Source organism: Phoenix dactylifera, chromosome 8 (assembly GCF_009389715.1).
Source record: "Phoenix dactylifera cultivar Barhee BC4 chromosome 8, palm_55x_up_171113_PBpolish2nd_filt_p, whole genome shotgun sequence".
Classification (NCBI taxonomy): Eukaryota; Viridiplantae; Streptophyta; class Magnoliopsida; order Arecales; family Arecaceae; genus Phoenix; species Phoenix dactylifera.
In genome coordinates this window covers 2,950,281-2,964,819 of record NC_052399.1, presented here as the reverse complement: position 1 = coordinate 2,964,819, position 14,539 = coordinate 2,950,281, and the positions used below count along the sequence as shown (strand labels likewise).

At 40.3% G+C, this 14,539-nt stretch overlaps 2 protein-coding genes across 9 annotated transcripts; one reads left to right on the top strand and one right to left on the bottom strand.

Moving 5' to 3' along the window:
* Nucleotides 1–2,288: 2,288 nt before the first annotated feature.
* On the top strand, nt 2,289–9,347 carry LOC103696043. Of its 7 annotated transcripts, none has more exons than XR_602345.3 (9): nt 2,289–2,536; nt 2,660–2,716; nt 3,538–3,711; nt 3,794–3,880; nt 6,448–6,527; nt 6,693–6,786; nt 6,984–7,119; nt 7,998–8,068; nt 9,109–9,347. XR_602345.3 is itself a non-coding variant. In XM_008777548.3 (8 exons), exons 1-7 carry the CDS (start codon nt 2,408–2,410, stop codon nt 7,113–7,115), a joined length of 753 nt encoding a protein of 250 aa, XP_008775770.2. In that variant the 5' UTR covers nt 2,289–2,407; the 3' UTR covers nt 7,116–7,119; nt 7,998–9,340. The 7 variants fall into 7 exon arrangements, 5 of the variants coding, with proteins under 5 accessions (XP_008775770.2, XP_026656736.2, XP_008775791.2 ...); XR_602344.4 differs by having other exon boundaries at nt 8,143–9,340; XM_008777548.3 differs by having other exon boundaries at nt 7,998–9,340.
* A 646-nt stretch (nt 9,348–9,993) lies between these two features.
* Nucleotides 9,994–13,928, bottom strand: LOC103697691 (pentatricopeptide repeat-containing protein At5g47360). 2 transcript variants are annotated; one of them, XM_039128656.1, is made up of 2 exons: nt 12,140–13,928; nt 9,994–10,254 (listed from the first exon to the last, which is right to left on the bottom strand). In XM_039128656.1, exon 1 carries the CDS (start codon nt 13,617–13,619, stop codon nt 12,165–12,167), a length of 1,455 nt encoding a protein of 484 aa, XP_038984584.1. In that variant the 5' UTR covers nt 13,620–13,928; the 3' UTR covers nt 9,994–10,254; nt 12,140–12,164. The 2 variants fall into 2 exon arrangements, with proteins under 2 accessions (XP_038984584.1, XP_008777828.4); XM_008779606.4 differs by having other exon boundaries at nt 9,994–10,295; nt 12,140–13,927.
* Nucleotides 13,929–14,539: the final 611 nt, after the last annotated feature.

Here is a 14,539-nt window from a genome sequence, read left to right as displayed (position 1 = left end):
TTCTACGAATGGAAAGGATATGAGTAAAACTTATCTGTCCATATCGAACATCCTCTGACGGAGAAAGAGCCAGTAGGAATTGCTACACGGGTGAGGAGAACCTCACCCTCCTTTTTTTTTTTCTTTTTTTAATCAGAAAAATAAATAAATCAATCACGTGAATGAAGATTTGAACTACAACCTTTAGCTCTAGTACGATATTTGATTCCAAAGCAAACTACTTTTACTCGATGAGAATGTGCAACAATCTCCCGAGTCACAACAACGATGAGAATACCACCGCAATAATATTCAGGGACCACGCACGCACACACGCCCACGCACCGGTGCACCCACACACATGCGCAAACTTGAGAGAAATTTGGAGGCAAGCTGATACAACCATTCAATATATACGTGGGAGCAACAATTTATTTGCCGACCATTCAACTCGAGTTGCAAACAATCTGTTTTAAATGAGTTTGGATTTGACATAAATAGATTTAAATAGTAAATAGATCAATTTTTTTTAAATTTGCTTATTAAATAGATCGGGTTCTTAGCAAAAAAGAAAAAAAAACAGATTCATGTTTGAATATTTAACTTATTTAATTCATTTTGATCTGTTTAATAATTGGGCTAGATCATAACCCAACCTATTTAACCTACGGTTAATCCGTTTAAAACCTACTTAACCCGTTTCTATCTTATTAACTCGAGCTACTTAACTTGTTTAAATTCATCTAATTCTTTAAAAATCTACTTTACTCGTTTAACTTGACTTGATATATTTAATAAACGGGTTATGCAAGTCGAAGCGGATTGCTTAATTAATAAAGAAGTCAGACTTGGATTGATGAATTTTTGTTCTGACTTGCATATAACCAGATGTGTATCCGACCTAATTAGATCAGATTACCATCCCTAGTTATATGGTAGAGAGAACGTTAGAGCAATATAGTGATATTGAGTGAAATAACAGCCAATCTCAATATAGTTGGTAAGTTTAGGAAACTTTAGATTGCTAGAAGTATAAAACACTCTGATTCTCACCATAGAGAGGCATAAGTGGTCAACAATAACCCCTATGCTAGTAAACAAGTATAGCAACCAGACAACCTTGGCACCAATGTCTTTGTCTCCGCGCTCGAGTGAGAGTATATATCATGTTTCTTAGCCTTCAAATATGTAAGAGAATCTCAGTGGAAGAGGGGAGAAATAAACTTTGAATTATGATGCCCTAACAATAGATAGTGAATAATGTGAAGTACAGTAAAATGATGAGCTATCTACGGCGCTGAAGTAATCCATGCCATACTCCCAGAAAAAGCTCGAACGACCTTCAACAAAAGGGTACCTGTACCTGAAACCGACACAGGTGGATAGGTAGAGAATACCTAGGGGCGCAAGAGAACTCTCTCTAAGGAACTCGGCAAAATAGCCCCATAACTTCGGGAGAAGGGGTGCCTCCTCACAAAGGGGGTCGCAGTGACCAGGCCCGGGCGACTATTTACCAAAAACACAGGTCTCCGCAATGTCGTAAGACCATGTATGGGGGCTGACGTCTGCCCAGTGCCGAAAGGTCAAGGAAGTTGATGACCTAATGACAGGGGAGCCGGCGACCGAAGCCCCAGTGAACGGTGGTCGTAACTATAACGGTCCTAAGGTAGCAAAATTTCTTGTCGGGTAAGTTCTGACCCGCACGAAAGGCGTAACGATTTAGGCACTGTCTCGGAGAGAGGCTTGGTGAAATAGACATGTCTGTGAAGATGCGGACTACCTGCACTTGGACAGAAAGACCCTATGAAGATGAAAATAGGAGGATTTATAATCCCGATCCCTGCGGTAACATAATTTTGAATCCATTCCATTTGAATTGGTGCTTTCTCCATCACGATTATTGTGAAGAGACATCTACAATAATTAGCCTTGGACAATTTATTTGTGAAAATGTATGTCTATTAAAATACAAATCACACGTAAAAAAATTTGGTCAAATTTTAAGGGTTGGGCCAGGAGCGTCTCTTAACGTCTTCTTTTTTCTTCCCATCGGAAGTTATTTCACAAAGACTTGCTTTAAGATCCTTTTTCAAACCTGCTTCCATTTCGAGTCAAGAGATAGATAAATAGACACATCCCATTGCACTGATCGGGGGGGGGGGGCCCTCGTAGTGATTGAGGGGGTCGAAGACCAAGAAGTGAGTTATTTATACCGGTCATCCTACTACGCTTAAAAAGTGGATATAAGTGATAAAATATAAATTTATCGGTTTTGTCTCAGTGAATCAAGTGCTCATTTTCAATTTAAACTACATAATTGGGTTGGGTTTTGGCCTTCTGGGTTAAGCCTCCACCGTCCACCGGAATCGGTTGAGACTCTCCGTCGCTCTCCGTCCCCCTCTCTCGCACTGAGAGGAAGCGAAGAAGAATGCTTCGGGTGTCGGAGGACGGGAACCGGCGGCGCGAGAGCTACGTGGAGAGCTATCGGCAGCTGGGGCGATCTCTCCTCGATCTTGAGCACGCCGCTGATCGAATCTTCGATGCCATCTCCCAAAGAGTACTACCATCACTCACTCTCGATCTCTTCCTTTCCCCTCCTTTTATACTTAAGATCGAGTTCTCTCAGTTGTTTGTTCAGATTATACTTTTTCCCCTCACCGATTCCTCTCCTCTTTCTTAGACTGCCCAGGAGCGGGATATGCTCACCGATATCTCTCGGAGGATTCAGCTAGCCAAAGTAACTAACCTAATCTCTCTCTCTCTCTCTCTATTTTCCTTGTATAAACCAGTAATTGGTACTGTCTCTACTAATAATTTCTTGAATTTGATGGAATACCTATCCAGATGGTGGTGTTGTTGCTAGCTTTTCTTCTTTCTTCCATATCCGTGCTGTATATTGCATTTTAGCGTGTATACTTGTTCATCTTTGGATTGAAGATTGGTGTTATCACTACAATCCTTTACAATGAGAAAGCTAGTAGAACGCCAAGACCCCATTGAATAAGGGGCGAGAACTGAGGACAACGAAATTAGCTGTTCTTGGTTAAATTATACTATGATATGATGTAGACCTAAAATATCATACCTATAAAGGGGCTAATACTGCCTTGAAGAGCCCAACCATCGCAAATTTAGGTTCGTTGTATAATAGAGAAGATGCCATTTTTCTCCACCTTTCATCTCTAGGTGGCCACTTAGGCAATTTGGCAGATCCGCTACTAATCTTTGCCCAGGAAATTTTGCAATCTTGTGAGATATACAGGTACCAGTTGTTTGCGGTGCCCAGCTGTGAAATACTTACTTCAGTTTCTCTTTATATTTTGAACATAGATTGGCTAAACTAGTCGGTATATTAGCCTTTCATGTAGATGTCTTGTGGAACCTTGTTTTCTTTTTTTCAAATTTTATGTTTATAGACTAATAAATCGTCTAGTGCAGAAATGCGTATTTGTCTTCATTTTTTGCTTCCTTCACTTAATGATTTCTAGTTGCATTAAATATTAATCAGCCCTATAGTGCTTCATTGTCATGTATATTGAAATTTGCTGCATTTTGTAGGCTAAGATTGATGACATATCTCGTTCGGAGCGAGCAGTGACCATCACATCACCATCACGGTATCCATCAAGTTGTATCAGTGACAAGGACTTTCAACCTTTATTTCAGTATAAGGATGAAGGAACTGATCCCGAGTTTCCAACAAAGTTGTTAGTTAATGGAGGGTTGAATAGAGTGCGCACTTTTATGACTTGAGTTTGTTTGTTCACTGTAGTTCTTGTTTCAGGTTTCGTTACTCATAGCACTATTTTGACAGGAATTTGGAATAGATGGAACCCTTGAGCTTTTTCAGTTTTTTTCTGAAGAAAATACTGGATACCCATCAAAGGAAACCCAGTCAAAGGTAAATAATAGAATACCTGTCTTTCTATGAGCTTATCTAATTATGAAATTATACAATACTCAACCCGGATTGTTGCCTTTTTGGTGTCATTAATGTATCTCCATCCTACATGTCATTTCAATGCATTAGATTTATGAAACATTCACCGACGTTGTACACAAAGCACACTAAGACTTGAAAATAAAACCCTTTTGCTTTAGAGGATGTTTCACCTGTACATAAAATCAAAATTCACAAGCTCATACCCTCTACCTGTAATATCTTGGTGCAATGTCAGTACACCGGTATGGGGATTGATATGGCGTACCGATACTCTATATGCCTATAGTACCATGTATCGGTTTGGTACTGATATAATATGCCCGGAATGCACCGGTACAAACCGATATGGCGTACCATGCTTAAAATGCAAAACTATCAAAATATTATCAATGTCATATGTTTGGTTCCTTATGAATTTAAGAATTTGGTTTTGTAACAAAAATCTCACATGATGATGATATTTGTTGTTGCAAGTGGAATGTGAAACCCTTAAAGTATCCTACAGTTTTATTTAGATGTAACAAAAACAATTTGTGTTTATACCTAGTTACACTTTTCTGCTGCTCAAAAATGTTTTCTAACCCATGAAAGGAAGGTAATTTTGCATTAACTTTTATCACAACTCATTAAAATAATTAAGTCTACGCAATCATGCTTGTAAATGGCATTACATTGTGTTAATGTGAAGTAGGAAGATGATGTAGAGATAAATATAATTTTACACCGTGGAGATCTCAAGCAAGTTTCAGCTTTGTCGTTAGGCAGCCTGCAAAAATGATCTATGCGCCTTTCTTTGAGTCTCTACTGCACAACCACTAGTAATCATCCCATCTATCTCTTCCACCATGCAAAAAATCTCATTATAAAAGTTCAATTAGATTTTCGTCAAGCAAGCTGAAAATCACGTTTAAAAATAATTATAAGAAATAAGATGGGAGATATTTTAAAGGCTGACTTCGAAGGAGGTGTTAAGACAACAACTGGAGACAAGGAAAACCACAAAGCACTTGTAAATTAAGAGAAAAAACACAAAAAGGAGGCAGGAGAATGAAAAATGTATAGAAAAAGTGTTAAGGGTACAGGAGATGACAACATGTCTCAAATAGCAAAATTAGGGTCATCAAGTGTATCCATTCATATGAAACAAGGGAGCTGGGGGAGATTTGTAGTTTCAGTATCAGAGTAATACTTCAACAATAAATTCTAGGTTAAGTGATGTTAATGATGTAAGGAAATCATCAAGAAACCTTCCAATAGTCACTATTTAGCGGTGCTTCTTGCCTCCACGCCGAGAGAGTAAGCAGAAGGTGAGTGGCGTTCCCTTGTAATTTTTTGGAAGAAAGATGGAAGCCTGTCAATTTATTAAGAAAATGAATCAATTCATCAAGTAATGTCCCTTCTTAGGCCAACTTAAAACTTTACTGTTTTGAGCTATACTTATGATTGGTCAGTGGCCGCTATCCCAGGATGGTTGGATATATTCACCAGTCAACCTAAGCAAATCATCCAAAAATGGGTAATTCCTCCATATTTAAGTTGAAAGCTTTCTTTATTACTTTAGGATGATGATTCTAGTCTTTTCATATGATGAGGCTGGAGAAACACATGCTAATTTATAGTACATGGTGCAATATTTTCTCCATTGATGAGGGAAATAACCCTAGTTGTACAAGTAAGATGGGTTAGCATTCCCGCATGAAACATATGTTTTGATATATGCGCAGGTAATATATAAACATGAGGATACTGTACGACATCATAGTCTGTCCCAATACATCTTTGTGATCCGTTTTTGAATCTTAATGTGGAGACAAAAACTTTATTAGTACCACAGGGAGATGAGATAATACTTGTTGCTAATGAAGTTCCACTGATGATGTGCCTTGCAAACTATCCTTGTTCCCCAGATTGACCTTATAACCAAACCTATTGTCTGGCTCTGTGAGTCGCATTGCTGGGAGTAGAGAAGGTATTGATATTCATTAGATGAGGTATGCTGATCATGCAATAAATTGCTGGATGGTTGTTGAAGCCCTCTCTCAAGATATATATCACCACTTTAAGTTTGACTTCAGATCTTATGCTATGCTTACCTTGTTGCTTAAGAATGCCTATCTATCTAACCCACCTGGAGATTTGACATCGCTGATATCGCCTCTTAAATATCGTAAACAACGCTAATTTGCTACATGAAATTGACATTTCTTAAGATTTTGGTGAGATTGCAATCAGTTTCTAGAACAGACAGATTTTCAGGCACGGAAGGGTAAAATTGGTTCAAATGTTTTCCTTAAACTTTTTATGTAGATGGAGTGAATTGTTTTGTTTTTGGCAACATATTTTACAATTAATTTGCAGCCAACAGCAAAAATGCCTAATAATAATCATAGGCAGCCTTTTTAAATATTTATATATTTATTTATTTATTTTTCTGTTGATTAATGTTTTCATGCCAATGTAACTTCCAATCTCATCTATGGTTGAAGATGCACGAACATGTTCTAACTTGTTTTGTATCGTTCTAGGCGGGAGTCAAGCTTGCCCATCCAAAAGATGATGTATTTATCGAGAATCTTTTTGAAACATCAAAATTGATTGACAAGAGGTAATCAATGTCGATTTTTAGCTTGGCTTGACTTAATCCATTGTCCAATGGACTTGGTTTACCTTAGCTCTGAATTTGCTTTTATGGTATTCAATCCTCTATCATATGGCTTTATTAGCTTTGCAATTGAAACTTTGGCATAATTGTGCTGATCATTGTTGACAGCTCACTGGCAGTGGATGCCTCAGACTCCACATTGGTCCCTAAGAAGGAAGAGCTACCACCTCCACCGCCCAGTTTGCTTCTGAATAATTTTCGAGTATGATTTCTGCTTTATTAACCTTTTTCCAGTTCTTGCATGGCAACATACATGCTACTATTATGATTTTGTAATGTACTTCATATGTGGTATTCATAAATGGTCTTGGTCTTCATTCATCTATGTGGCTGTTCATATTACGTAGAAGAATCTTGTACACATTTTGTAACTGGAAAGTATACTTTTAAATCTTGTAGTCACTTGAGAAATCAGAAGATTTCAGATTTATATCTACCATTGAACCATCACATGTTGTCAAGCTTTCAAGTACAAAGGATGCCATTTCTGATCCGGCTGTAGTTTCTGACACAACTACGAGTGGTGGGTAGTCTGGTAAGTGTCTCTCCTACAACCTCAATGTTTGTACATCGTCCTTCGATATCTTCAAGTGATATATAATTATTGAAATTGCATAACAACGAAAATAAGCCTTGAAATTTCTGATCCTATTAATTTTCATTGGAGTGTTTTATGTATAATCCTGATTTGTGATGCACCAAGGAGTTTATGCAATAGAGGAAATGTATGTAATGGACCATGAATAAGATTGAAATTTGTGCCAGTGAAAGCTCATCTGTGTTTCCCAACCTTTTAGTTTATTCAAATGCAGTTCCGTTGGATTCGTTCACAAAGTTACATTATATGATTCTTCTCTGTTCTCCTTCAAATCCTCCTTTGCAAGGAGTCTTCAGAGCTTGCAAGACTGCCATGAGAGCATAGCATGTGATATATTCCAGTTTGCAGGTGCAGGAGAGATGTTGATAATTTTAAACAGCTTCACTGAGAATATGTTATTGGGTACGGCTGCTGAGACAACCTGATCATGGAACGAACTATTTAAGCTGACATGGTGAAAGGCTTAGTGGTAGAGGGGAAGGTTACAAGGACTATACTTAATTGCATTACAGGAGTGTCAATTGTGATTATAATAAAAAAAGGACATCCCAATGCATGGGTTTCTATCATTGGAGGGTCAGATATATGTTATTTTATTCTTGCATGCAAAGAAATTGTTTCCATATTTTGAACCCATAACATCCGGATTAAAATGAAGTAGGTTTATCGTAGCTTCAAAAGGCTGCCCCATTAATTATACTCGAAATGATCTGCTAAAATTCTAAGCTGGTGTTTAGAGCTTTCCCAGGGACCACATTGGTCTTCCTGTAGCCTTACATCCATCATTTTATAATGCAGTTAATTGCTTTCTGCAGTGGTAGGTGAATTTTAGTGGGAGTTTCAGCGTGCGTGGCCTGGAGAAATTGCGTCCACAGTTACCATTCAGGTAGACCTCACCTTCATGAAAACTTACATTAAAAGGAATCCGGCTTTCCGTCATTATAGCCATGTAAATGTCAGAGTGCATGGCCTGTGGAATTGTCTCAAGGTGGATGGCCCCTCAGGCATTGGACTTTTGATCCTTGGGGCTCATGAAATCTTTGCGTTGATATTCTATGGTATGTTTGTCTCCAATGCAGCAACTGAAAGAAAAAGGTAAACTAACAAAATAATAATAATAAAATTAGCAATTTGGTTGCATTTCTGTCCATTGGGTCCACCCAAAGACAATGAAAGGAAACACATGTCAACTTACATATTTGAACTACAATTTCCAAGGGAAAGGATAGAGAAATTTCTCTACGTAAGACTCTCTTAGGTGCTGATGAGAAATTTCGCAAATCCCCTCTCCTCTGTGGGTATATGTACGACTTCCAGCTTCCCTCTCAGTTTTGTCTTGTGGAGAGTAAGAGAAACTGAAGTTTTTCTGTAAGGAGAGAGGAAGCCAGCTGACTTCTGTGACCAATGAGTACATGCAGAGGAGAGGTTTTTGGGGTACTTATATTTCTTCTCACGGTGACTATGAGTTTGCAGCCTCTTCATGCAGCAAGGCCATTAGACATGCAGCGGTGGCACAGCATTACAGGTTTGTGGTTGCACTCCCTGCCACAAGGCTCTGTGAGTTCCTCGACATCATCGGGCTGCACGAGTAATCCCAATAATCAAAAGGGTCCGTGTCCAACCCCGCCTCATTGACTAGATTCTTTCTGGACAAAAACATTTTGGTTTGGTTGGATGGTGCCCTTGAGCCTCTTTCACAGCGATCCGGTGCAGGAATCTAGTATGTGATCTTTAATAGAAGAGAGGAGGGGGGAGAGGGCTGCTAATTTCACATTGTAGCATTGCTTCTTTCTTGCTGAGTTTTCTAGCTTTCACCTTTGTGTTTGGTGGCATGGAAAATGCCAAGTTAGGTTGAGCTAAAATTTATGGCGTAAGCATTGTTGTAAGAGGAAAAAATGGTCATTTTGTTTGTTTCATCTACGTTAGGTCGGAGATAGACATGAAATATGCGCAAAGGGCTACAGGATACTGGCCAACGGCAAATATTCTGCTATGATGACTAATCTCTCCGCATCTCCTACTGCGACTTCCCCTTCAACCTCTCAGACGAATCGGAGGCTCTTGTTGTGCTCCTTCTTGTTCTATGTATTTTCCTTCCTTTTCTATGCAACACTTCCCCTTTCTTTAATAAAATTTTGGAGGAATAGCAGAAGTTTAACTCCTCAGTCTCCATTATAGATATATATATATATATATATAAACAAACTATTTTGCAAGAAAAAGGAAGTGCAGTGACAGGGCTGTAGCTTATGATCTTATTGAAGATTTGTTATTTATGTTTTGCAACCCGCCATAGGTAACATGCTTCTACTGTTCGACAGCCATATTAAAAAAAGGGAAAAAACCAAAAAACTCCTATTGTAGAAATCACCAGTTATATTGTACATAGGGGTTTTAGAAAAAAAAAAACTGCTTTATTTTTATATTATAAAAGTCATAAAGTCTTTTTTTTTCAAAAAAATAGAAATAGTCTGTTTTGGACTTTATTGAGCCATGATGCTCCCGTCTGTAGATTAAAGTGTACACAAGTATTTGGCAATTATATCTCATTTTTTTTTGAATTCGAAGTTTTAATCTCTCTCTCTCTCTCTTAAATCAATTATGGTTCAATGGTTTAGCAACATCAATGACTGACACCTAACAATATGCCAGCCAGTAGAGTATAAAGAGCCTGGAAGGGGGATAGAGAGTGTTATAGCTGCGGGATGGTAGTTCGTAGGAAGTGGGATGGTAATTTCTTACAGCTGCGGTTAGACGTAAGAAGCTCTCCCACGTTCACTCATGGTCATGGCAATAGAGCAAAGAACTTAATTGGAACAGAACACGTTGAGAACATATCTATATATACCTGGCTTCCTTTATCAACCACAACTTGCTAAAGAGAATTATAACAAGCAAAGCAAACAACATAAGAGAAATGAAAATACCATTAACTCTCGGGCAGTAGGAGCTTCGAAAAGATGAATCATTGCAGAAGAGAACGGTGGGTGGGACTCATGCTTCTCTTGGTGATGACAAGTTCAAAGCCTCTGCGCGGCCACAGGGCCTTCAAGGCTTAATTAACCCATCCACCTTTACCAATCAAAGGTTGAGTTAGGGAAGAGTTTTGGTTCCTGAAATGAGAAACACAAGCAATAAAACACATAAAAGAACTACGAAATTTTAAAAATATGTATCATATTATGTGGTGAACCAGACTAAGGTTGCAAGCTCCATTAACCCCCAAAATAAGGTTCTTAAACTGTACTACAGTGCAAGAACCACAGAGTTGCCTTATCCACCACTGTGCATAGCCGGCTACAACAAATTGACCAAGGAGCTAGCGGCTTCCCTAAATCAGAGCAAAACAATACAGCATGCACAATTACCATTCACTAATCTTCAGATAATAACTCGGCTAGATGCATTGGATGCCCCAAGACAAGGCTGTTGCTAAAGAACTGCAGCATACCACCATGATCCAAGCATTGCCAAACAGGCTTTGTAAGGGTCCGTCCATTGATGTCAAGTTTCAACTAAGATCTTAATTTTAATTATAATGCACACGCTATAGTTTACCTCCTGCCTGTTTCCATGGATGAGTTGATTATTTTGCTCTATAGCTTGACATTCCTCTGAGAGCACATACATATCAAGTAGCATGATTGCATGAAGTATCAATGAGTTCCAAGATGAGATAGCAATATAATTTCAGTTTGCTTCAACAAAAGAGAGGAAGAAGTTGTTTGAGCTTCAAATTAAGAATGATCCAATTGGCAAAGAGAATTTTGGGGTTGAAAATTAAGGTTCTTGGGTCATTTTGAATAGTCATGAATCATGATTTTGATCAAATCTTGTTACCTGCTATTGGTAAGCATTCTGAAAAATAGCTTCCAGAATGTACCATATCAACTACAAGACCATGGCATCCATGGATATTGATGAATAAAATTTTCTTCTGGCAGGTCAGTGTGGTGACTCCTCATTTATATGGGGTTTGGCCCTTTTGCCTGCACTATTGGCTATTTCTTTGAAAATCAAGGTACAAATCCATCTTTAATGATTATTATGTTCCTCGTGCAATACCAACTTCATGCTCTTTATGCATTACTAATCTGCAATCACTATCTTAAATTTTACACACGTTCGTTCAGCAACTCCTTAAAAAGTCAAAACAAACGAACAAAAGTGTGAATATCATCACAATCAGGTGCCAAAGAATACAGTATTTATAGATTTCAAATGATCTACCATGAATATATGGAAGCATTGAATAAGAAAATACACAATTTATCAGTGGTTTGCAGATTCTAATAAGTGAGCATTTATCATATATAACTGGTTATGGGTGTGATCATACCAGCACTAATGCACTGGATCCCATCAGGAACAAACTGGTTTAACTGCAACAGATGATATTTCATGTTCTGAAATAGTACAACAGTGCAACGAGCAGTTTTTTTTTAACTCAGCATATCATGACATGATGGATCAGTATGGTAGTAATATTAGAAACAACTATATATATCTGAAAGATCTAATGATTCCCCATCATACAAGAGGCTGATTCAATTTTTAGAAGGTGATAGTTTGGCCACGAATATGCCCAGAGTAAATGAAAAGGACAACATTCTTATGATGCAAGATCGTTGTCATTCGATTCTGGTATTATAGGGGATAAAATCATAATAATACCATCTCATTTAATTCCCTAGGTTAAATTCAGAAATATCCACTACACAATTGACATGAATATATGAAAACTTGTTTCCACCTAAGAGGCACATCTGCAACAAGAGTGTGCAAAGTAACGAAGCAATATACAAGAGCAATCAACATGATAAAAAGAAAAACGATATTCATCTTTTTACCAAATTAATATTACCAGGAGACAAGAAGACAATGCTTACTCACTGTTAGATGTTTGATGTGCTTAGAACTATTGGGAAGACAAAATATGCAGGTGATTCTAAATTACCTGCTGCATCAACTCAAAGCTACAATTACCGTGGCTCTGTTGTTATCATGCTTTGTGTTGTCAAGTCACCTTCACTGAACTTCTGCAACACCTCCACGACACCATCAACACTAAAAGCCTCCATATGAATACCCCTCTCGACAAGCTTCCTTCCTAATATCGATGTCTCCGTTGAATGACCCTTTTCATGAAGCCCTACCAAAAGAAGAGCACAGACGTCTGAATCAACACATGCCAACCCCTTCTCTTCCATCTTTTGAAACCAATTATACCCATCCATGAACTGCCTCCGATTGCAGAGCTCCCTCAACAAAGAATTGCACGCCACCCCACTTGGACTGATACCCTTTTCCAACATCCTCGTCATGAGATCCTCCGCCTCCTGTACATTCCCGACTCGCAACAAACAACCCACAAGCAAACTATAGCAGTCCTCGCTAGAAACACTCCCCTCCCCCACCACTCTCTCGATCAGCTCATAAGCCCCGCCAAACTTCCCTTGGGCACAGAACCCGTTCACGATAGTACCAACCGTGACCCGGTTGGGGGGACACCCCCGCCTCCCCATCCGGTCCAAGATCTCCAAAGCCTCCTCCAGCCGGCCCTGGCCCTTCTCACACAGGCATTTTATCAAACAAGTGTATGTCACAGCATTCGGCGCACACCCGTCATCCAATTCACTCTCCATCTCATCCAAAAGCCGCATCGCTGCAACGAGATCACCACAGCTACAGGCCCCATCGAGCAGTGCAGTGTAAACAACCACATTGGGAACACACCCATTTGCCCGCATTCGGGCCACGAGGCCCTGGGCAGCCTCAATCTTGGCCACGGCGCAGAGTCCCCGCACCGCAGTCACATAGGTGACCATGTCTGGGCTCGCCCTAGCCATGGCCATTTCCTCCAAGAGAGCAGCTCCGATCTCGCCGCGGCCGCTATCGGCTAAGAGGCGGAGGACGGTGTTGTAAGAGGATGTATCGGGGCGGCAATCGAACTCGGGCATTCGGCGGAGGAGGGCGAGGGCCTCGTCAGGGAGATTGGCGTGGCGGCAGAGGTTGAGGAGAATTTTGAAGGTTTTGAGAGATACGGGGGCATCAGCGGCCCGGTAGGAGTCGAGAAGGTGAGTAAGGGCCTGGGGACGGCGGGGGATCTGGAGAGAGTCGGAAGCAGCGGCGTAGGCGGCGGCAGAGTGGCGGTGGCGGGGCTGGAGGCCGGCCCAGACGAAGAAGCGGAGCGCCAAAACGCGGTCGGAGGATTGACGGAGGACGGATTGGACGATGGAAGGATCGAGCTTGGTCTGGGAGCGGGAGAGGACTCTTTCGATTGCTGGAAGGGAGGAGTTCGAGCGGAGGAGGTGACATAATTCGGCTGCGGCGGCGGCGGTGGAGAGGAGGCGAGGGACGGAGAGGTAGGGGAAGGGGGTTTCGAAGGAGTTAGGGAGGAAGGAGAAGAGAGATCGAGGGATAGTGGAGAAGGCCATGGAAAGCACCAATAAACCTGAGAATTCGGAAGAGGGAGGGAAGGGGAGAGCCGGAGTGGTGGAAGCAACAGTAGAGGACCCTTCATGACCGCCCCCGAAACCAAAGGCTTGTATTTTGCCGCCAATCCGGCACTGTTTCCTCCTACTTGGGAAGGACGTGTGTGCTTTCACCTAGCTTCATGCAACGTGTATGTTTAGGCCCAACTCGAATGGCTCGATTTGCACGAAATTGTTGGCCCGACTAATCCAATTACTCAGTCAGACCTGAAAGATTCCTCACACAAGACCAAATCGAGCCAGAGTCTGACAAGGTTCTGACCTCGGGCTTCCGCCCAGGCTAAGGACGAGCCCGTTAGCTCAAATTTAGTTTCAAATTTAATGTTGAGCCCAAGCTCGATCCATACAGTTTCATGCCTAGGCTAAGACTTTACCCGGAGACCCATTTCCCGCACTAAATGCAAGACATGCAAGCTCAATCTTGCCCTTACTTTGCAATTCAATTAGACTTCTACTATTATACAATGATAATTATATATATATAAACTATATCCGGACAAAAGCCATCAAATAATATACTCGAGATCATTCGATAGATTAGCTAGCTGGCTCAAATAAGGAGACAGATGGCGAACCAGAGGAAGGAGGGAGGGACCGCCCATGATTAGTCCCTTCTCCCTCTTTTTATAGTGGACCCTTTTTAATAAAAAAATGTTTAGTTACATATCGAAAATTTAGTTACAAGAGGGAGCCCGGTCTCAGAAACCTCTCTTAGCGTGCATAAAAGACAGAGCATATATGTAGAAAAAAGAGAAATTCATCTAACTGTGAGATGGAATTTTGGTCCTTTTTTTTTCCTCCCTTCGTCCCTTGGGTTGTCAATATTCTACTTTTGATATAGTCTTCTACATCTATGATTAACT